The sequence below is a fragment of the Barbus barbus genome (assembly GCF_936440315.1).
Source record: "Barbus barbus genome assembly, chromosome: 38".
In the NCBI taxonomy this organism is placed as follows: domain Eukaryota; kingdom Metazoa; phylum Chordata; class Actinopteri; order Cypriniformes; family Cyprinidae; genus Barbus; species Barbus barbus.
The window spans coordinates 17,175,018-17,199,437 of NC_136716.1; the positions used below are offsets into that span (position 1 = coordinate 17,175,018).

The following is a 24,420-nucleotide window of genomic DNA, read 5'->3' on the forward strand; positions in this document are numbered from 1 at the left end:
TAATTGTGAATTAGCAACTTCTGAGTAAAAATAGTTTCTATAGCATTTTTTTTCAGTGCAGAAACGTGACATCCAAGTAGGACTGTCAAGGATAACAAGGCCTTGATTCCTCTGTGGAGATTAACAGATAAACCCAGAAAATTTCATAAATAATATGCAGAACTGATACTTAAAAGGTAACGCATTTGTAATTACAACTGCTTAAGTGGACACGTTAAAGCTAAAAACTACCAATGGTACATAGATCCAGCCCACTACTTCACTGGCATAAATCATACATTATTAGAAGATTGAATAAAAATGTTGTTGCATGCACAGTCCAGATGGAAAAGCAAGTTATCAGAACTCTTAATAAATTTTATTGTGCCGAGAGTAAATTTTCCCACATATTTCCACATCTAGTAAGTCAAAACGCTGTATTAACACAGAAATATGGTATTTTCCAAAGAGTTGCAATTATGTGGATGGATTTAAATCTAGTGTGAAAAAAGCACAATACTGGAAAATGAAGCTTAATGAACCTACACTTAACTCCATCATGGGGTCCACATCATTATAATAATACACACTGACACATTCATTTACAATGACGTCAGCTCACAGTAAGATTTCACATAGCTAATCTACAATTTTACAAAAGAAAACAACAAATGGTCCACTAATCTGAGACATTAGTGCACTAATACTCATCACTATTCCATTCAGCTGTGATTGAAATAAATCTCGACGTGCATCACCAGACACTCTGGGCCAAAATCATCATCTGCGAATTCCCAAAAATAATCCCTTTCCCATCTCACAATCCATATGGTGGCATTCACCGCTTAGGGCTAAACTGGCCTATGTATATTCATGCATTTGAACTCTGTTCCTCAAGCACTAATGCATAATGCTCAGTCAATGAGCCTGCAAAACACTGATGCAGAAAAGTGTAGCAGGTAGCTAAAGTAATGCTTTACGCTCGATATCATTAGTACAAAATAGATACCGTGCAACCTTGCCAGAAAATGAGAGAAATTACCGCAAAGGTTACGCTGACAGTCTGTGGACTTCATGTTTATTATTTATTGATAAACAGGAAATTCATTATGGCATTGCAGATTGGTAGCATCAAGATGAACTGTACAACAAGCCGGTTGCTTAGATAATCCATTTGGAAGCCTATAAGAGAACAAACCCCTGTGGTGTCCTATTTTGGTTCTCAATGTCAGTAAGGACTCAACGGTCCTTCAGTAGTGTAGAGTGGAAAAAAAAAAAAAAACATATGTTCACTCACTCTATCTACCTCTGGCAGAACCAAGGATGTGGAAGGATAAAATTGATTGTTGCTGTCTCCATTTCTCTGGAGACAAAAGAACAGAAGCCATACAACTGGGATCTGACGTTTTCATGCAGTCATCAAACTCAAGAGGGCTGCTGACGCTCAGAACAGGGTCAAAACAGTCATTTCATGTTTCAGTTATGGCATTCGTAACACTTTTATGTCCTTGTTACACGTAACATTTATTTACTATTATAATAACAATAAATTATGCATAATTGCATGCAAGTAACCCTAAGCCAAACCCTAATACTATCCTTAACCATATAGTAAGTACATGTAGTTAATTAATATTGCTCCATATTAAAATGTATAATTACACTGTAACAAGGACACGTTAAAATAAAGTGATTTCTTATGTATCTCTAAGAGCCAAGCCTCATGCTGGCAAAACACTCTGAGCATCATTTTTATGGAAAGACTAGCTCAAAAGTGGAAGAATTGAGTCTGATGTTAAGAGCCAGTGTATCACTTTACTTAATGACACTGTAGAGAAAGCACTCATATTAAACAAAGCCCTTTAATAACAAATTGCACAACCACAGATTGAAGGCGGCAGTCAAACGTTACACATTCCCTTTCTTATTCATCAGTCTCTTCAAGAAATTAAATAAATTACAATCTCGCTGTACGTGTTATTGTTGGGCTCTCCAAGTAAGAAGTCATAGGAAATTGCATGACTAAAGTGTAAACGGTATCGCCAGAGGGAAGCTTGTGTTACTGTAGCCATCAATCCAGAATTTCTTGTGGTTGAACTACAAGCTTGAATGTGTCCATCATTTGTTTTGTCGTATCATTTAATTAGCAACATCTGTTCTTCAAAACCACAACACCCACTGGCTAAACCTCGCTTCCAAAACCTGTACTTATCAGCTGTGCACTTACATTCCAGTCTGAAACACCGAAGCAGCTGCCAATAATCAGGCAAATTTTAATCTTTAGGACCATAACACATGTAAGAATATAATGAGATTAAGAAAGATCTTAAAAGGATTACAATATCATAGTTAAAAGAGGACTAACTGGCACATTTTGTAAGACACTCCTACTCTTATGTAAATGTACAATATCTAGCCAAAATGTTTATTTATACCGTTCAAAAACGTGGAGTCAGTAAGATTTTACATATTTAAGGAAATAATACTTTTCCATTGTAGAAATATTCATATTTAAAAAAGGGCTGTTCTTTCGTACTTTCTTATTCAAGGAATCCTGACAAAAAAAAATTGTATAAATGACTGTTTCCACAAAAGTATTAAGCAGTACAACTGTTTTCAACGTTGATTCAACATTCAGCTTTGGCATCATAGAATACATTACATTTTATTATATATTAAACAAGAAAACAGTTATTTTAAATTGGAATAATATTTCACAATATTAATGTTTTTACAGTATTTTGACCAAAGAAATGCAGCATTGACAAGCATAAGAGATACCTTCAAAAGCATAAAAAATATAAATCTTACTGAACCCATACTTTTGAACAGGATCAAAAATCCTCCCTATTTAACAAAACAAGCACATTTACGCACATGACGCACGAGCAACACATCCAACTCCATCATCTCTAGCAAACGCAGCTCATCACAGATAAATAAGCAACTCCACAGGATGTGGATGGATTGTATTTCAATCTATTGTATGCAGTGGCAATAAATCAACAGTTCAGCCTAGTCACTGAGGTGATCTACCCCGAGACACAAAACTCTGATTGCTGTTGGCAAACCTACTTGGATTTGCATAAACCTGAAATGATACATTTAGAAGGACTCTTTGCACACTAGTTAATATTCAGCCTTGCAGCAGCTAAAGCATGAATGAATTAGCAGCTGAAAAAAGGAACATTACAGACCAAGAGAGATTTCCAATTAAGCTATTGGTGATGCAACAGGAACAGTAAATTAGGCATTAGCCAAAATTCATGAATCATCACATATGAGTAGAGAGCAAACATACTTCTCTTCCTATTATAATAAAGCTGATGCATGCATTTGAATAACAAGCATAAAATGTAAGCGCATTCAGTATTTCTCTAAAAAGCCTAAAAACGCAAGTTTACCATTGTGTTGTTCCCTAAAATTCACCATAGGTTTTGAAAGATTCCTAGCATGGTATACAAACTACTGAGAAGATTTTGATGGTTATCCATGCTTTACATGAGAGAAGTAACAACCTTCTGCTTTGAATCTTGCTTCATCTCACACAACAGAGAGAGCACTCAGTTTTGGGCCGTGGGTCTGTAAACAGAGAAGCCAATTAGCTGTTACACCTCAAAACAAGGTGTCAAAAACGAATGTGTTGTGACTGGCTGAACTTGACTTTCAACCCATAATGTCAGTGTAATTAAAACCAACACCGTCAAAGGAGGGAATGTTTTTTCCAAAAGCTCATCATGCAATACAAAATGTCATACCTGGCACTGGACAGTTAAAGAGACCTTAGAATAAAAGATATACAAAGTAAACTTTGCTTCTGTCTTTGAATATTATAACACTTTTATCAAAGATATCAAAAAGGTTTTAAAACTTTTACACAAGTAAGAATACATGGCTGAAGGAATGAAATATTCTTTGGGTATCGGATGCAGTGAAGTTTCATTAGTAGCATTTTTGAAAGCAATTCTACAAAGAACATTTTTCAGGTGGAAACATAAACAGAAATATCTTCTAGCTCCTTGTTTTCATTACAAGCACCTGTTCTCTCATCCCACTTGTGCCTCCTGTCTAGACAGTGATTTAACTATAATAATATAAAATATTTTAAAGACTGAAGCACAGCCAGGAAAGAGAGAATTCAATTGTAAAGAAGCACCTTCAGAACAAAAGTCGAGATGAGTGTCTTCAAAATGATGGCAATTCAAGTAAATCTCCTGAAAATACAAAACACCATTTAAAGTAAAAACGTAAAGGAGATAAACCCCATTTGAGCACAGAAAATCCCAAACATTTTTCTAACAGGACAATAAGAGATTCTTATGCCATGAACCCGACAGTTGCTTCAGCATTTTCTTGTGTGTTCGCCCTAGGGTTCCTGTCACTCATCCGTCCCTTTGAGCTGGTTGGATCCTACGGCAGGGAGGGGTTATCAATGGCATAATCGGGGTCACATGTGAAGGACACCGTAATGGCATATCGTGTACCCCAAGTGACCTTCTCCACATGATGGAGGTTCTCAGAACCGGATGAGAAGAATGACACCCGACCTACAGGAGATGGAAGAAGATGGGTGATGACAGAGAGAAACAGGTTGAAGTGATATGCTGAAAAACTGCATATGAAGTAGGCTAACATCTCCCTAAAGTCAATCAACAATGTTTAGACTGTAAGGATACTTTTAGTTTTTTTTTTGCTCCTTATGATTGGCAGGTTAAAATGTAGTTTTAAGCTGTATCTGAAGTGAAATGTTTGTGTTTACAGTTGTTGTAGTTAATGGTTAAAAGTGTGCAGTGAAAGTCTGAGTGCTGATGGAAAATGATGGGAAAGTCGGTGCTGGAAAAATTACTTAAATGTCCTAATTTTACTTGGTTGGATTGGTGATTTCATTTTAAGAAGCAAGGCCTTTGCTAAATTTGAAATTTATGTAAATTACCACCATTATGTCTGCTTGGTACTGACCTTTGTAGACCATTCTTGATCATGAAAGTTGTACTGAATCTCATTAAATGTTCATGTTTTTTTTTTTTAAAAGCTGACTTTTAGAAGTGGAAATGCATGTGTAAAATTCTATGAATAAATGATGTATGTTGGACTGCACTGCTGGTGGAATAACCATAATGCAACATAGATACTTCAAGTTATATGAAAACAGAAGGAAGGGATAATGCACTGTTAATGCAGAGAAAATGGCTAACAAAAATATGCTCTGTTATTTAGCATACGAGTATGATTTTGCAGTGCCATAGGAGAAAATGAGTTTTATCAATGTGTTTATAAAAAACATGCTTATGGGGAAACTATAAAGTATGGCTTACAAAGCTATTTTACATAATGCCCTGCTTAAAAAAAGAAAAACAAAGACTATACAAAAGAAATATTAAGATAGTAATTTACACCTGCACATTTTAATACTGTTTGCAATACCTCAAAATCTTAATGTGCTTGATGTTACAGAATGAAACGATTCATTTATGCCCATGTTCAAAAAATATCTAAGCAGGTCCATAACTGATAGAAAAGAAAATAGAACAAGGACTTTTTTAGTTCAATAACAATAATAATAAAAATAAAAGTATGGTTATTATCATAATTTACATTTATGAAAATAAAATATTAATATTCTTTCTTGTGAATCAACATAAAACTCTAAGAATTCTGTAAAAGTCTGTATAAACATACATTTGGCATTAATTGTTTTAAATGTATTTATTATTGAAAACATCTACTAATTTGATGATGGTATGACTTTTTTCCAAATATTCATTCCTTAAAATTACTAAAATAATTATAAAATTGAACCATTAACCTGTCATCATTGTTAAAAGGAATCTTTAAATCTTTATTTTTTTATCTTTAGTTTGTCTATAGCATTTATGACAATGATTACAATAATAATAATAACTAATCATATGACCATATCTCTGTTCTGTCAATATGAGAAAACAGTCTTACTATAAATCAATGCCATTTATCCACCTCATTATTGATTCTAGAAACAAACCGTTTAGATTAATTGCTCCATTGCATAAATTACGTTCTGATGGTATGATTATTGGGATATCAGCAGGAGGAAAACACATTTTTTAAACTAGATATTTTCAGCAAAAAATTCCTCCATAAAATGTTATATTTCACAGTGACCTATGCAGGTTAAGGCTGGAAGGAAGTTATTAAAAGCCGCATGCTGGCTCCACGCTAATTAGCCAAGTCTAATTCTGTACACTTCAACTGAAGATGCATAAGGAGACATGTGCTAAACAGGATATTTATGCAAATTACCTCCGTGGTGTCTGCCTCATTCTGGCCTCGTTGCCCAATTTTGATTGTGAAAGTTCCATTGAATATCATTAAAATATTACAATGTTACTGTGCGTTTGAGAAGATGACACATTGGGATCAGTATGGATGTGTAAATAACATACTGCATCCCGTTGCTGGAGGAAAGTGTATAATACCATAAAACCTGCAAGATGAAAGAATGCCTAAGGACATCTGGAGTATTAGGCTGGGAAATTTTAAATCCTGATTACAGTGTTTGCATGGAAATTAGGAGAGGAATGATATCATGCAAAAGAGAATCTGGCTAACAAAACATCAGGTACATTGCTTTAGAAATTTAACAAATTGACAAATTAAGCATGAAAGGCTCAGAGAAGAGTACAGGGTTTGCCAGCATGTTGTTATGTAACTTGGTTCACTGCAAAACAATAAAATGGCAATTATTTCAAAACTTATCATTAGTTCCTAATGATATGATTTGATGGAGTTGTGTTTCCATGGAGAGGAGTTTAATCAGAAGTGAAAATAATATTTAGAGTGGAAACAAAATTACAAGGGAACATTTCACTTGTCAATAGAAAAAAAGCTGCATATGATCTAGTCTGTGAATCAATGTGCTTATAAAATGTGAAGATTGTGTATGTTTAGGCAGGCATGTGCACAGACAAATAGAAGTGCTCTTTTGGACATTTTTATTTTGTATTTTAGTTTAATTTGGCCCATGGCATGCATTTTCTATTGACTGTGTGATCCAAGTTCTAATTCTGCAAGATTGCACGTTTTTTTTTACATCCCTTGTCACAGCTACCACAATTAACAACACGTAAATCAAACACCTTGCAAAGAAGCATCCACAGAATTTTACATTTTTGGGTGAACTATGCCTTTAACAACAAGTAAGCTAGTCTAGCCTTGGCATAAATTAGTATTGTGCAAAGTTGGAAATGCCACAAAAATGAATAAAAAAGCCCCCAAAATTCACAAGCAATAGTGTTATTTTCTTGCATATTTCAAGTGGGAGGAAAAGGGCCACTCATAGAAAAATGAATAGGAGAAAGTGTTTCTCTCAATATAATGTAGGAAGTGAAGGAGCTTACTACGGGATAAATAAGTTTAAATGCAAAAAAACAAAAGAGAAACCCTTTAAATGCATGCCGTAAAGACATGACAGACAGCTACAGGTATTTCACCACTTCAACTTCAAGGTCTTCCGTTTTTAAAAAGTGTCCTTATACCATATGTGCATATCAAACTGCACCGATTTCCTTTCGTCTGCCATCACAGAAATGAACACAGCCGAAAATACAGACTTTTGTTTTTCCACCTGACAATAAAAAAGCACACCTGTCACCTCCTTTTAACTCCTCAGATGGTTGCAACCGCATGAGGCTCTTGCTAGGCTAAGAACACGTTGCACCTCAGTGACTCTCAAATCAGGAGATGCAGCTGTGATCCTAGAGGATTCATCCAGCGCCAGGCGTTAATTTTCCCAGTGTGACAAAACTAAAGTGCCCCCCTCCGCCCCCGATCTAATCTTCAAACATACCGCGTCATCTTTCACACTCTTCTTATGTCTGTGCAGACCTCTTCCCTCTTCTCATCTCACCTCTGTCCTTCTCCCCTGTGTTTAGCGCTGTGTGTCTCAACAGGCCAATGTCTCTTCTGCTCACATCCATCATAAAAGAGGGAGGTTGATTGTCAGTCTAGTTATAATTACAGCCTGTTCGACAGAGTTATCCATCAGACTAATAATTACCTCAGCGAAGATCAGGGCTCATCAGCCACACCTGATGGATAATCAGCACACCGACAGAGCTCACTGCTTCTGCCACCCAGTGAACAGAAACACGTTCCAGCTGCTAAATCCAACACAGTGTGCCCTAATTCATTTAAAACTGGAAGCAGACATTCAAAATTCATCACCCTAGCTGAAGACAGGGCACGACGAGAGGGAGAAATCCAGAGCTGCAAACACTGGGGTCTGATGAATAATGCATTATGGGTATTTTAAGCTGAGAAGTGGCACTGATGCTAAAAAAAGCCAAACAAAATAACATATAGCAAAAAAAAACTACTTTAAGTTACTTTACCTTTTAATTCCTTCATACATTCAATATATATATATATATATATATATATAAAATCATTTTATTAATCATATGTGACCCTGGACCACAAGACCAGTCATAAGGGTCCATGTTTTTTTTCAATTAAGATTTATATAATGAATATATAAGCTGAATAAATAAGCTTTCCATTGATGTATGGTTTGTTCGGATAGGACGATATTTGGCCGAGATACAACTATTTGAAAATCTGGAATCTGAGGGTCTAAAAAAATCGAAATATTGAGAAAATCACCTTTAAAATTGTCCAAATGAAATCCTTAGCAATGCATATTACATATCAAAAATTAAGTTTTGATATATTTACAGTAGGAAATTTACGAAATATCTTCATGGAACATGATCTTTACTTAATATCCTAATGATTTTTGGCATAAAAGAAAAATTGACCATTCTGACCCACACAATGTATTTTTGGCTATTACTACAAATATGCCAGTGCGACTTAAGACTGGTTTTGTGGTCCAGGGTCAGATATTGTGTGTGTGTGTGTGTGTGTGTGTGTGTCTAACAATAATTCATTTTATGTAAAAACTAATTATGTATATAAAATTGCGTGTCTATGTGTTTACACACACACAAAATATAATTATCAGTTTTAATATAAATAAAATGATTAATGTTTTTATATATTAGACATATCTTATATATTAATAACAATATATATATATATATATATATATATATATATATATATATATATATATATATATATGGTTCGATAGATAATTATTTATATCTACACACATACGTGCAAAAGCATATTTTACAGGCAGACACCTACCATCACCTGCCATCGCTCTTTAATGGGCTCAGAAAGCAATACGTGATCAAAAGTCACGCTACGTGGCAAAACACCTCTCATCGTGTGGGTGCAGATTTTAAAAGAAAGGAGCCTGACAGTTTCTGTCATCAATGTATGGGAGTGCACCTTAACCGAGTTGGAAAATAGCAGACATTATCCTCTCAAAAGTGACAGATCCTAATAAAGAGCTGAAAGGTAAATTAATTCACATGCACCAGCCAGCTTCTCCATGCAGACCAAATAATCAGGCAGCTATTCATGGATCACGTCATCATGGGGACATTATCAAAATGCCAGGCTGAGAAAACAAAACAATTATTCCATGAAGCAGGTATGTAAAACAAGACATAAAGAGCATTTGGAGTGTGGCTGTAATCGGTACAATACAGGAGAGAGTATGTTACTGCATGGTGATATACAAATGAAAAAGTGATAATTAATGCTAATGCTTGCACACTTCAATGCAAACGCAAAGCCACTTACATGATTCTTTAAAATAACTCCGGTGTGCAAAAGAACCTCAGTGGTGCCAATTACTAACCTCATAAAGTTTATACACTCTACCTGCAATGCACCTTCATGACAGATTAACTGGTTTTAATACTTATCCCTTGTGTCTTCCTACAGTAGGTACACTTCTTGCTATTAAAGACGCAGTTTTCCCTCCCAATAGAATTCAAAGCATGGGAACTATTTTGCACATTATTTTCGGCATTGGGCACAATTACCAGGAAAGACCATGACTGATCTTAATTTAAGCAGACATAATGGCGTGTCTTGCAAGAGGTCATTTGAATACTAGGGAGCATAGAAATGAATAAAACTGCCAGTAGGCATTAGGTATGATTCCAACCAGAAGGTTTTAACATTTAATAATTTTCAAACATATTTTGTTTAATCAAAAATAGTATGAGTAGTGTGAAAAATTACTAGAATTTAAAACACCCATTTTCTATCTACAGTATATGCCAATTTGGTGCTCAATTAACAACTTATCATCAATGTTGCAAACAGCTGTGCTGCTTAACATTATTGTTGAAAGAGTTTAAGGATTCTTTGATTAATAGAAAGTTCAAAAGAACAGCAATTAAATATTGAAATATATTTTTTTCTGTGTAAAAATGTAAAAAGATGTCATCTAATAAGTACAAATAATTATTTTACAAAGATGTGTTAAAAAAGCTAACATTTAATCATGCCAATAATATGCATTTTACTCCAATTTACCATGCTGATTAATTAGCATATCATTTAATTAATCACATTAATTAGTTTTGTTTTTTTAAACCTTATCGTGCTTAAACACACTGCATTACTTTCATGTTTTTTTAATAAACCCAGATGATGTGCGTGGTATTGTTTGTACTGCATTTACCAGCACGTGGCTCCACCGTCCTGTTGCTACTGGGGTCCATGAAGACAAACCGTCCGCCACCAAACTCCAACCCATAATCAGACAAGTAGAGCAAAGACGTGTAGTCAAAGGATCCATAAGTCTCCTGTTAGAAAAATTTACACATTTTAAAAATACGAACATTTCGTTTCCTTAAAACCTCAAACAAATCTCAGCATGAACCTATTGGAATAATTAGGAGGTTTTAATAATTAATCTTACTTAGTGGAATTTAAATTTTGTACTCAAGGGGAACAGGGTGAACAAAACTGATCATGATCTCCTGATGTGTTAAGAACTAACACATCAAGCTAATCTCAGACTGACAGTTTCATTATTCATCTGTTTATTTAGAATTGATGCAATTTTTGTAATGTAGAAAATCTCCACAAAAACCCTAAAGCAAAGCCTAAGATTTCCTGGCTTAATGAAAAAGAGTGGTAGAATTTAACAGTGTCCCTGGGACTTTAAACTCTGCTCTGCTTTATGAGGGGAATCTCTTTAGTGATCCCAAACCACACAGACGTCACTTCTCAGCATGTCGGATCACACTTTTAACTACTTTAATCAAATCTAGAGTTTAAGACTGGCAGTCTTCTGGCGGCCGACCGTTATTTCCAGTGGTTTTTCAGAGACGGATTAATGAAAAATATTCCACACCTACCGCAGAGGGAGCACATTCAGCAATTGAGACGCTTATTTGTTTTTATTACTCTACCAATGCCAAAATATCACCCACATCCCATAAGGACAAATCTGACCAGCACTGCACATTGTCACTATGGCGTAATGCATTTCTGTCTAAACACAAACTGATTCAAGTGAATTGTAAACTGTATAAGCAAATGACAGATTATGACACAATGCTGATAATTACATTTGCAGCTACAAACTACAATGACCTTTGGATAATCTGTTTATCTGTTTGCCTCTCATGCAACATGAAGAAATTCAAAAAACAAAAGCAATTCATCTTCAATGTAAGCAGTTTATTCCTCTGATGTGTTACAGCCAAGCATGTAAGTCTTGCCTGCAAAGTGAAATGATCACCCTGATGGCCACATTCATAAATGCATAACCTACTCAGAGATCAAAGCTGCATTTCTAAAACCGGACATAAATTAACTTGAACCCGATTTTAGATCCTGTCAAGACCTCATTTCAACAGCTCAAAAGTGAAGTAGGAACATTACGCTTTGTTTAAAAAATAAATTGTGTCTTTTAAAGGCAAGGTTGTTGGGCTACAAGCGATTTTAGGCCTGGCCAAATAAAGAGTTCAGGACCTAACAGTGCTGCACCAAACATCATTGTTTTGGATGCAAACATTGCTGAGCATTTCCATCTCTAATGCATGAGAAATTCAGAGAATAGCCTCAAATATGCTTAAACCATATGGGCCAGTGAATGAATGATGCATTTATATAGAGTTTTATTGTGTATTGCTGTACACCCAAAGTACTTTACAACCATGTGGGGGGTCTCTCCTCAACCACCACCAGTGGCATACTGTAAGTCTTGTGCCCCTCCAGGAGTTCGTTATGCATGAATGTGTAATTGTATTTGATTAAGACAGACAGTTGTGTTATTGTGGGCAATTTACTTAATTCTTTTTATTTTTCCAATCTGGTGCTGAAATATTTTTTGTCAGTGTAAAATGTCACATAAATCGGCATTCATCTGCGCAAACCAATATATCAACATTCAAGCATGTTTCCTGTGATTGGGATTCCTTGGGATTATGCCATATCTGTGCGGCAATAAAACTCAGTGTACATACCAAGTATATTGGCCAATTTAAAATCAAATTTAAGCATTATATATTCTTACTGGTTCATGAAGCCGTGCACCACTGGGCTATGGGGATCTCTTATTGAGGCTGAGTACCAATTAATTTCATATCTGTAATAATTAGCTGATGTGGGGTTACATCATGAATATAATATTAATCTATTTCCATTATTCATATCTAAATCCTTTTGCTTTTGCTTTAGAGATTAGCTTTTCTTTTGCTTTTGCTTTAGAGATTAGCTTTTCTAGACAAGCTTTAAAGTTCTGCTTTATTTCAAGTCACTGAACTAATTTGATGTGAAACATTATTTATTTATAAATGTCAGTTTTGCAGTAATATGGCCCATTAAAGTTAGTTCAAAACACCTGGGCCCTTGTGCGTGGAGATATTTTTGGTCAATGTTCTGAGAGAACCAATGTGATTGGCAGTTTCAGAACACTGGTCATAGAGTAAACATTAGGAGTTCTTGAACATTCCTGGGATATGAGTTAAAAGTTAGACGGTAAAGTGTTCTTGGATGTGCGTGTTACCTTATCGATATGTGGGTGCCAGTACTCATCATGAGTGGTTTTGGCAGAGGTGCTGTTGATGCGAGAGAAGAAGGTGGGCTTGGTGAGGTACATCTGTTTGGAGTCCAGACCAAACGTGTCTGCTATTGCCTTTTGAATTCGGCTACGGACATCCCTGGTTTAAAACAGAGCACAAAAATGTCTTTATATAGTAGACATTTGCTTGTGGTACTTTTATTCTTCCATATCCATAATTGGTATTATAAAACCACAGATTTTCAAAGCCAACTAGTTGGTGGGCTGCCACAAAGACCAGCTGACTAATCGTTAAAGAAGCCCTGAATAATTAGGTTTGCATCAGGTAAACCTGACACATTCTTGTGTTCAAAACAGCAGAACTAATTTTAACTTGACGCATCATCTTAAAAATGCAATGCTCATGGTGTAAAATGTTAAAAGAGAAAGCATGATCCACAACGAAAATGACCAAAGATGTCTGTCTGAATGTGTATACCTAAAGTGGCACAGCTAAATGGATTATTAAAATAAAGTACCACCACTACAAATATTAAAGGAATAGTTGACCCATAATTAATTAAAAACATTAGTTTTAATTTTAATACATATTATTTTATATAATGGGCTGAAAGTGTACTCTCCCTCAGGCCATCCAAGATCTAGATAAGCTTGTTTATTCATCAGAACAGATTTGGAAAAAATGTAGCATTACATTTGCTCACCAATGGATCCTCTGCAGTGTGAGTCCTAACAGGTGATAAAAACATCTCAATAATCCACGTCTATCAATTAATGTCTTTGTGTTTACAAGTAAAAAACAATCCAAAAATTTATAAACAAATATGTTGGTGGATTTCAATGTGAGAGAAGAACGTCAGGAAAGCAGCCGGACCTGATGGGATAACCGGCCGTGTTCTGAGGTCCTGCGCCGATCAGCTCGCTGGTTTGTTCACGTCTATCTTTAATGAGTCCCTTGCTACCTCCGTGGTTCCCACCTCATTCAAAAAATCCATCATTATCCCTGTGCCAAAGAACAATAAACCCTCTTGCCTGAATGACTATCACCCAGTTGCCCTCACATCTATAGTCATGAAGGTTTTTGAAAGACTTGTAAAGAGCCACATTTGCTCCTCCATCCCTGATACTCTGGACCCTCTTCAGTTTGCCTATCGCCCAAACAGATCCACGGACGATGCCATTTCTCACGTTCTCCACTCTTCCCTCACACACTTGGACAGCAACAATAGGAATTATGTAAGGCTGCTATTCATTGACTATAGCTCAGCTTTCAACACTATAGTCCCCATCAAGCTGGCATCTAAACTCACAGACCTCGGCCTAAACTCCTCACTCTGTGACTGGATTCAAGACTTCCTCACCGGCAGACCTCAAGTGGTGAAAGTTGGCCAGTTCACCTCAAACTCCATCACTCTGAACATAGGAGCCCCACAGGGCTGTGTCCTGAGTCCCCTGCTCTACTCTCTCTACACGCATGACTGCGTGTCCTCTCACAGCTCCACATCTATTGTCAAATTCGCTGATGATACTGTGGTTCTGGGCCTCATCTCCAACAACGATGAGACCGCATACTTGGATGAGGTAGAGAGTCTCACATCATGGTGCCAGGACAACTGTCTCTCTCTGAATGTGAGCAAAACTAAAGAGCTGATCATGGACTTTAGGAAGAGACAGCAGCAGCCCTACACTCCTCTTATGATCAGTGGGACCCCTGTGGAGAGGGTGAGTAGCTTCAAGTACCTCGGTGTAAACATCTCCGAGAACCTGACTTGGACTACACACATCCAAACACAGGTTAAGAAAGCCAGGCAAAGACTGTACCATCTGCGACAGCTGAGGAAATTCAGGGTCTCACCAGCAATCCTGAAAACTTTCTATTCAGGGACCATAGAAAGTGTATTGACTCATTGCATCTCAGTGTGGTATGGAAACAGCTCCAATCAGGACTGCAAAGCACTACAGAGAGTTGTGCGCTTAGCTGAGCGCATCTCAGGGTCTGCTCTCCCCTCTCTGCAGGACATCTACCTCAAACGCTGCAAAAATAGAGCTGTTAAAATCTTCAAGGACTCTAATCACCCTGGTAACCGTCTATTCACTTTGCTTCCATCTGGTAAGCGCTTCCGTAACCTGACGGCAAAAACTGAGAGACTTAGGAGGAGCTTCTTCCCCCAGGCCATCAGGCTCCTAAACTCTAACTCTGTGTCATAACATCACTTGACTCCATGTAAATATGGAGTTGTGTGGATTACTTGTGGATCACTGTGATGCTTTTATTAGCTGGACTCTCATTCTGACGGCACCCATTCACTGCTGAGGATCCATTGGCGAGCAAGTGATGTAATGCTAAATTCCTCCATCTGTTCTGATGAAGAAACAAACTCCTCTACATCTTGGATGGCCTGAGGGTAAGTACAACAAATTTTCATTTTTGTGTGAACTATTCCTTTAAATTAAAAATAAAATAAAATGTTGGACTCATTAAACATTTGAGAACGGAATGATTTGGAATGAACAGAATTTTAGTTCAACACTTTTCTTCATCACTCACCTGTACAGTTCAAAATCTTCTTCTGTAAAAACATCCATTATCTCATTCTTAAAATATCTGGAGATAAAAAAAAAAAACACAGATGGGTTCACTTCAGATAACCTTAACCAATATCAAACACACCACCTTAAACATTTGTAGGATGGCTGCCATTGAAGAACTGAATTGCTGCTGCCATATCAAAATACAGGCAGCATTAGATTCACACACAGAAGACCAAAGTGTCACCGCAAGCATGCCAACACATGCCAGCTGCACATGTTAACTTGCCAGCACAGTACCAGCCCGTGTGTGGGCACCTAGGTGTAAACCACATATAAGGACACGGGGAAAAAACTCCATGTGTAAAAGATGAAGACATGATCTTTAGCAGCTGAAGCTAGAAAGTCATTGCCGTTGATTTCTACTCTGCTCCTCAGGCCCAAGGGTATACTTTGATGTGCACATGAAACGCACCTTAAGAAGTCTGATAGAGCTGTGATTCGAATAGATCAAGCTGTCGCTGAAGTTGGAGATGACTTCCTGTTAGACTCTGTATGAAGCCACACAGCATACTCACCTATAGATATTCACAAACTGCTTCCCCATCGACAACGCCCCAGAGTGAAGATCCAGGATGGAGGCCTGTACACAACCAAAAAGACACTTTCAAAGAAGAAACAGTCAATATTTGGCAAAAAAGCAATGCTTTGCCAAGTGTCTCTGGTTTGAATAAACTCCAAAGCCAACCACTGAGGGCTTACATCTACCCTGAGTGCTGGACTGCACTGCTGAGGTTGTTGTTATTGGTGCTCCATCATAAGGTCAACAGATGGACTCCTCTCAGTCCTGGTATTGCCTTCTCTCGGTCTTCGCACACTTCATAAATCATCATGATGGGGCTGATCTCCTCTTAAAAACTCAGCAGGAACCTCTGTTACACCCTCCTTTAGTTCACTGGTCACACTCTATAAAAGGCCTCTTTGCCTGGTAAGATCTCAAGACTAGGTTTCTACCTTAAAAATGTATCTATGTAACATTAGATATTCTCTGTGTAATAAAGTTTTTTTAAATAAATGAATACTTTTATTCAGCAAGGATGCATTAAATTAATCAAGTGACAGAAATTTTATAAAAGATTTATATTTCAAATAAATACTGTTCTTTTGAACTTTCTATTCATAAAAACATCCTGAAAAAAGTACCAGAAAAATATAAATCACCACAACAGCTGTCACTATTAATAATAAGAAACTTTTCTTGAGCACCAAATCAGCATATTAGAATGATATCTGAAGAATTATGTGAGGATGTATTGCACATAATGTATTACAGACTTACTTAATTGCTGCTGAAAATTAAGCTTTGCCATCACAAGAATAAATTACATTTTATAATATATTAAAACAGTTATTTTATTACCAGTAGAGGTGAGCATAAGAGACTTCGTTCAAAAATATTTTAAAAAATTTGTACCAACCCAAAACATTTTAATGGTAATGTACAAAAATTTCAAAATATCTTATTTGGTATTTTATATTTTATGATTATGTAATCCAATCTGATTTGGGACTTCTCCAAAGAACATCTTTTTGCACAAGAATATTAAAAGATCAGGTATCATGAACTTGCTTAAATTATCCTTTAGGAACATTTTAAATATAAAGGATATTATAAAAATGGTACCTCTTAAAAAATAAAATAAAATAAAAATCAAGTTCAGCTCCACTCGAAGCCACTATACCATCATCTACAAATCAGTGAATGAAACCAATCAAACTAGCTGCTTAACTGCCTCATATTAAGATGCTATGTATAACAGTGGTTGTAACATTTTAAGCAATAAGGGACCTTAGATTCAGTCTAAATTGTATCTGGTTTGTTTTATTTTAGCACCACTTTTCAACAGTGATCTTTTCCAGTATTTTCCCATTAAGCAGCAGAGTGATGAACTGGTGAGCTGAGCTTAATCCGATACTAATGCAAAATGCAATTTCAACAACCACTGGGAATGTCACATGTTGTTCCCATCAAATACAGGACAGTTGCTTCCAGAATCTACCACAGATCATATGCGAATTTTCTCAAACACACTCTTAATGAGAGCTTTCATACCAAACAATATGGTGCCATCTAGACATAATGGAAAAGAAGTTGGCTTTTGAATTCCAGCTGTAGTCAAAACCATAGTGTGTACTGCCCTCTTGTGTTCTTAAGCAGCTGCTTCCATGATAGACTAATATGCCATTATTTTTTAAATACAGATGCAAGCATTTGAACTGAAAAGTGCTTACTCACACCACCATCTGAACCAGCAAGTGATAAGCCCCGCTCAGCTAACCTGTGAAATAAGAGGAGAACATACATGTATTTATGCATACACTACCATTTCAAAGTTTGGGGACAGTAAAATGACAGAAATCAATAGGTTTATTACTCAGGGATGCATTAAATTTATCAAAAGTGACAGTAAAGACATTTAAAATGTTACAAAAGATTTCTATTTTAAATAAATGCTGTTATTTAGAAGTTTATATTCATCAAAGAATCTTGAAAAAAATTATATATATATATATATATATATATATCTGTATATATATCTATACAGGTACAAAAATTAGAATATTGTGAAAAACTTAATTTTTTTGTAACTTATTTCAAAAAGTGAAACTTTCATATATATTTTAGATTCATTATATGTAAAGTAAGACATTTCAAAAGTTTTTTTGTTTTAATTTTGATTATTAGAGCTTACAGCTCATGAAAGTCAAAATCCAGTATCACTATATATTAGAATATTTATATTTGAGTTTCATTAAACAACCATCTCTACAGTATAAATTCCGGGTATCTCTTGTTCTTTGAAACCACAATAATGGGGAAGACTGCTACTTGGCAATGGTCCAGAAGACAATCATTGACACCCTCCACAAAGAGGGTAAGTCACAGAAAGTCATTGCTGAAAGGGGTGGCTGTTCACATAGTGCTGTATCAAAGCATATTAAATGCAAAGTTGACTGGAAGGAAGAAACTGGGTAGGAAAAGGTGCACAAGCAACATGGGATGACCGCAAGCTTGAGGATACTGTCAAGCAAAGCTGATTCAAACACTTGGGAGAGTTTCACAAGGAGTGGATTGAAGCTGGAGTCAGTGCATCAAGAGTCACCAGCTCAGACGTCTTCAGGAAAAGGGCTACCAAGCCACTTCTGAACCAGAGACAACGTCAGAAGCATCTTACCTGGACTAAAGAGAAAAAGAACTGGACTGTTGCTCAGTGGTCCAAAGTCCTCTTTTCAGATAAATTAAAATTTTGCATTTCATTTGGAAATCAATGTCTGGAGTCTGGAGGAAGAGTGGAGAGGCACAGAATCCAAGCTGCTTGAAGTCCAGTTTGAAGTTTCCACAGTCAGTGATTATTTGAGGTGCCGTGAAGTCTGCTGGTGTTGATCCATTGTGTTTTATCAAGTCCAAAGTAAATGCAGCCATCTACCAGGAGATTTTAGAGCACTTCATGCTTCCATCTGCTGACAAGCTTTATGGAGATGCTGATTTCCTTTTCCAGCAGGACTTTAGCACCTGCCCACACTGCCAAAACCACTTCCAAGTGCTTTGCCGACCATGATATTACTGTGCTTGATTGGCCAGCCAACATGCCTGACCTGAACCCCACATGGAATCTATGGGATATTTTCAAGAGAAAGATGAGAAACAGTTGATCCAACAATCCAGAAGAGCTGAAGTCTCAGCAGAGCCACAGGCTGATCGCTTCCATGCCATTCCTCACTGAGGCTGGAGTTTGTGCTAAAGGAGCCCCGACAAAGTATTGAGTGCATAAATGAACATACTTTAAAGAACTTGAACTTTTCTGCTTTGCAAATCCTTTTCTTGATTGATCTTAGGAAATATTCTAATATTTTGAGACACTGGATTTTGACTTTCATGAGCTGTAAGCTCTAATCATCAAAATTAAAACAAAAAAACTTTTGAAATGTCTTTCTTTACATGCAATGAATCTAAAATATGTATGAAAGTTTCACTTTTTGAAATAAGTTACCAAAAAAAATGCAGTTTTTCACGATATTCAATTATTTTTTAGATGTACCTGTATATATATATATATATATATATATATATATATATATATATATATATATATATATATATATATATATATATAATACATAAATTATAAAACAAAAATATTCCACAAAAGTATTGAAGAGTAAAATAAGTATATAAATAAAATAAAATATTAAGAGTGAAGAGTAATAATGTAAGAGTAATAAAATTAAATAAAAAATATTCTATATTTTCAACATTGGTACACTGAAAAAAATATTTTGATTGCTAGTAATTGCTAGTAAATGTCCTAATTAATGTCATTAAAATGGCAAGTAGCACGTTGAATTAAATGTGGAATTCTGAAGTAAAAGAAAGAAGAAAATAATATTTTCTTGTATAAATTTCTTGTATTTATTTGCAACACTTAAATGTATGTATATTAGTGCTGTCATATGATTAATCACATCTAAAATAAAAGTTTTTGATTATATGTGTGAGTACTGTGTATATTTTTATGCATACATAAAACAGCAGCACTAATATATATATACACAAAAACACTTTTTTATATACACTTTTATTTTATTTTCGCAATTAATTGTTTGACAGCACTAATATATAGTGTCATTCTGAGAAACACTGATACTGAGAAACACTGGCTTTGCCACCAAAGGAATAAATATATTTTAAAATATATAATTGGAAAAGGAAACCAGTTCTTTTAAATTGTAGTAATGTTTCACATTATTACTGTTTTATTGTATTTTTAATAAAAAAATAAATGCAGCCTTGGTTAGCATAGGAGACTTCATACCAACCCCAACATTTTTCACCAGCAGCAAATATATCAAGATGTTTGTCAGTGTGCATGTGTACCTTCTAAGCTTCTGCGCCTCCTCCAAAGTCACACAACTGTCTGAAATGGCTCTGCCGCATTTTGTTGGGGTGCAACCTGAGGACAGAATGCATTAGCCTTTCATATCGATTCATTAATTATGACAGCAATTAAAGTAACTGGCTCTATGCCCCTGCCAAATTCTCTCTTCAAATTGCATATTCATTGACACACTTAGAGACACAGCCTGCCCTGCAAAATGTACTGCATAATGACTCTGGAGTTTGTTCCAGCATCCTCTCAGAGAGGAGGTGCTGTCAGTCAACAGCAATATTCACAGTGGGGTGTTCAATTGACAACAAAGCTGAACATCCAATCATATTCCACAGTATATAGCATTCTGGCACTGATTCATATGCCACTTGCTAGAATCCAGTAGGAATTCAAAAGATGCAAAAACAGCTACAGTTAGCTTCAGGACAATATATTCTCTCTTTCCATTCTCTTTCCCAAAGCTTATTTACGCCTGTCGTAAAAAGAGTGGGATGAACTAGAGCCAAGGGAGCGCTTGTTAATCCCAGCGCTTGCTTTGTTCGTGGTGGCTACAGATTTTTGAAGCTGGTGTGAGGCTCTGTAATGAGTCCTATGTGGGAGGCATCAGACTGTCAATCACAGATCGGGCCTCCCACCAATTATCTAACTTCATAATTTAGACCAATGGAATGCACAGGTGTTGACTTTGTTCAACTAAAGCTTTCTTCTCTTGGAAGTTGTTTGGAAAGGGGTTTCCTCTGATACAACAATGCATTTTAGTTCACAGGTTGCCCCAGTTATATTACACAGAGTTTTTGGAACAAAGATACAAATAGCAAAGTAATAGCTGGGTGCATCTTAACCAATGCACTTACACACACTCAAACTCAAAAAATTATTCTCTAGTTTTCTTAATAATCTGGAATTATGTACTATGAATATTGTTTAACAAATTGTTTCGTTCCTCTTATTTTAAGTCACTTTGCATACAAGTATCTGCTAAATGAATCAAAATAAATGTTAGACCCACCATCCACAAACATAAGCTATTACCATACAGTGATCAGTCAAAGAGACCAAATCCAATATGCACAAACTAAATTAGTATGTAGAATACAACATTTGTGGTTAAGGAAGAATTATGTAATGTTTTATAAACACAATGATCTTCACATGCACATAGAAAACCAGGCAACTGACTGAATAATCAGTCTAATAAATCATCTGTTTTTCATTTAAAGGAGAATGTAGTTTACATCAATACCAAGTCAAATATTTTCACAAACTTCTGGCAATAATTGTGCTTAAGAGGAAAAATCTTATATTCTTAAATAAAATCTTATATTAAATTTATATTTTATAAAATAATACATGCATTACATATTTTTTCTATACAATTAACGAGCAGTACAAGCAAACGCTCTTTAAATGTCACTGTTAAAATCTATAAAATACTTGCAAGATGTCAAAATAATTGTAATAAAATATAGCTTAAGAAAGAAACTGATAATAATATGCAAAAGAGAAAAACAAATGTACAAAACATTGATTACACTTTGATATGCAAATATCACAAATAAAATCATGATTGTAGGTACATGTATTATATATCCCATGTATGTAAATCAATTGGCAACATTTATGCTCAAAAGGAAAACGTTGCATTTAACATTATTTAATTATATATATATATATATATATATATATATATATATATATATATATATATATATATATATATATATATATATATATATTAGTTAGGACACCCTATTGTCCTATTGTCCACTTTTAGCAGAAATTACTTGAAGTAATAATTTACAGTATGCCTTTATCAGTCTCTCACATCATTCTGGAGGAATTTTGGCCCACTCTTCTTTACAACATTGCTCCAGTTTATTGAGGTTTGTGGGCATTTGTTTATGCACAGCTCTCACCACCGCATTTCAGTCAGGATGAGCTCTGGACTTCGGCTGTAACACCTTGATTCTTTTATTTTTAGCCATTCTGTTGTAGATTTGCTGGTGTGCCTGAGATTACTGTCCTGTTGCATCACCCAATTTTGGCCCAACTTAAGCTGTCGGACGGATGTCCTCACATTTGACTCTAGAATACTTTGGTATACAGAGGAGCTCATGGTAGACTCAATGTGAGGTGCCCAGGTCCTGTGGCTACAAAACAAGACCAAAATCATCACTCCACTTTGGTCTCGTCTGTTAAAAAGACATTGTTCTAGAAGTTTTAGGATTTATACAGATGCAACTTTGCAAACCTAAACCATGCTGCCATGTTTTGTTTTGTTTTTTAGAGAGAAGAGGCTTTCTTCTGGCTAACCTTCCAAACATGCCATACTTGTCCCATATTTTTCTAATTGTACTGTCATGAACTTTATAATTTAACATGTTGACTGAGGCCTGTAGAGTCTGTGGTGAAGTTCTTGGGTTGTCTGCTATTTCTCTGAGCGTTATTCTGATCATGGAGTGAATTTGCTGGGACGTCCACACCTGAGGGCTCCAGAGCGGCAAACTGCCAAAACTTCTGCTTTTGTCGAGGTGCTCAGACTTGCTGATGATCAGTTAACCAAAGGCATTTGTTTAGCTTTGTCTGACTGCTACTTACCCTCTTAATTCCCTTGTTAACAATAAGGGTGTCCTAATTTTGTAACACGTGGATTTTCCATTTTGGCTTTATTTTTGTTAAGTAAATAATGACATGGTGCAATATGTCATGTGTTGTTGTTCATCTGAGGTTTCGTTTTCAAAATTTTAAGACCAGCCAAGGACCAGATATTTTATGATGTCCTGATACAGAAAACCACAGAATTCAATAGGGTGTTCTAACTTTTTCACATGACTGTATATATATATATGTGTGTGTGTGTGTGTGTACTATAAAAGCTATTTATTGCATTTTTTTTAATAAAAGTAACAAGCAACACCGGTTAATTCATTTTAAATGCCACTTTCAAAAACCATAAATATACTTGCAAGGTAGCAAAAGACCAATTACTTTCAATATGCAAATATTACAAAAACATTGTTACAAGGTCTATCAGTTTAAATTAGCATGCAGTTTTGAAATTTCCCTATATTTCTAAAAAGAAAAAAAAATCCAAACAAAAAAAAAAACAAGACTGTAATTTCCAATAAATACTGCAATATTGAGTGAGTGGACTTCAATGAATGGATGAATAACTTCCTGCATACCTGGGAAGAGCTTGTACTTCTTGTAGTCTTCAGAGCACTCGACTGTGAACACTCTAGGCTGAGTGAGGATCTCGCTTCTTGAAGCCAGTGTGTGTGTCAAGTCATCAGTCCATGTGAAATACATCCAGCTCACTAGTCCAGTGACTCCTGTCAGCAGCAACAGCGTGATCACGTGACCTCTCCAAGAGGAGGCCTGTCTCTGCGCATTTCCCCTGAAGGAACACACACCGTATGAATACAGAACACAGGTGCGATGGACTGTCAGGTGGGAATTGCTTAGTTTCATCCATTCATTTGACTGCCAGATTGCACAACAAAATGAAAAAGTAAAATATGCAATTATTCTGACATCATGTAGGGAGTATTTTGCACGTAAACAAGGATCTGAAGCAGCATCACTCATTAATTGCAGCAATGCAAAGTCAACGTGGGTTCAGAAAGTTTCAGAAATGAATAATCATTACCTCTTAATTTTCTTTTCAATGGCGCTACTTTCTGGGGTTTTACTGATTCCTCGTCGCTGTGCAGTCATGTTTATTAAATATACCTGTCTGAGTGCATCAACATAACACGTGTATAGTTTCGTTTCATTCAGTGTTGAAAGCGCAGTGAATTTCTGTGAAAGCCCCCGCAAGAACGTTGTGTTAAACGCTGGACATTTAGTGTCAAAATAAAAGTCTTTTATACAGAACATTTTCAAATGTTATTTCTGGATGTAAAGTGTAACGGTTATTCATATAATTGATTCGAGTTACTGAATCTATATTAGATTATTTAAATATTTCAGTTGTTTATGTGGGTTTCATGTGCCATGTTTTATTTCAAAATAAAGGTTCACATT

General features: G+C 35.8%; 1 protein-coding gene across 2 annotated transcripts; it reads right to left on the reverse strand.

The window, feature by feature from the left end:
* Window positions 1-1,046: 1,046 nt before the first annotated feature.
* LOC306857892 (2-oxoglutarate and iron-dependent oxygenase domain-containing protein 3-like) lies at window positions 1,047-24,226 on the reverse strand. 2 transcript variants are annotated; one of them, XM_079398159.1, is made up of 9 exons: window positions 24,044-24,226; window positions 23,580-23,791; window positions 20,382-20,457; window positions 17,742-17,784; window positions 16,024-16,088; window positions 15,465-15,521; window positions 12,902-13,055; window positions 10,565-10,688; window positions 1,047-4,526 (listed from the first exon to the last, which is right to left on the reverse strand). In XM_079398159.1, the coding sequence occupies exons 1-9, from the start codon at window positions 24,109-24,111 to the stop codon at window positions 4,390-4,392; spliced, it is 936 nt and encodes a 311-aa protein (XP_079254285.1). In that variant the 5' UTR covers window positions 24,112-24,226; the 3' UTR covers window positions 1,047-4,389. The 2 variants fall into 2 exon arrangements, with proteins under 2 accessions (XP_079254285.1, XP_079254286.1); XM_079398160.1 differs by lacking the exon at window positions 15,465-15,521 and having other exon boundaries at window positions 3,684-4,526; window positions 24,044-24,197.
* Between the last annotated feature and the right edge of the window lie 194 nt (window positions 24,227-24,420).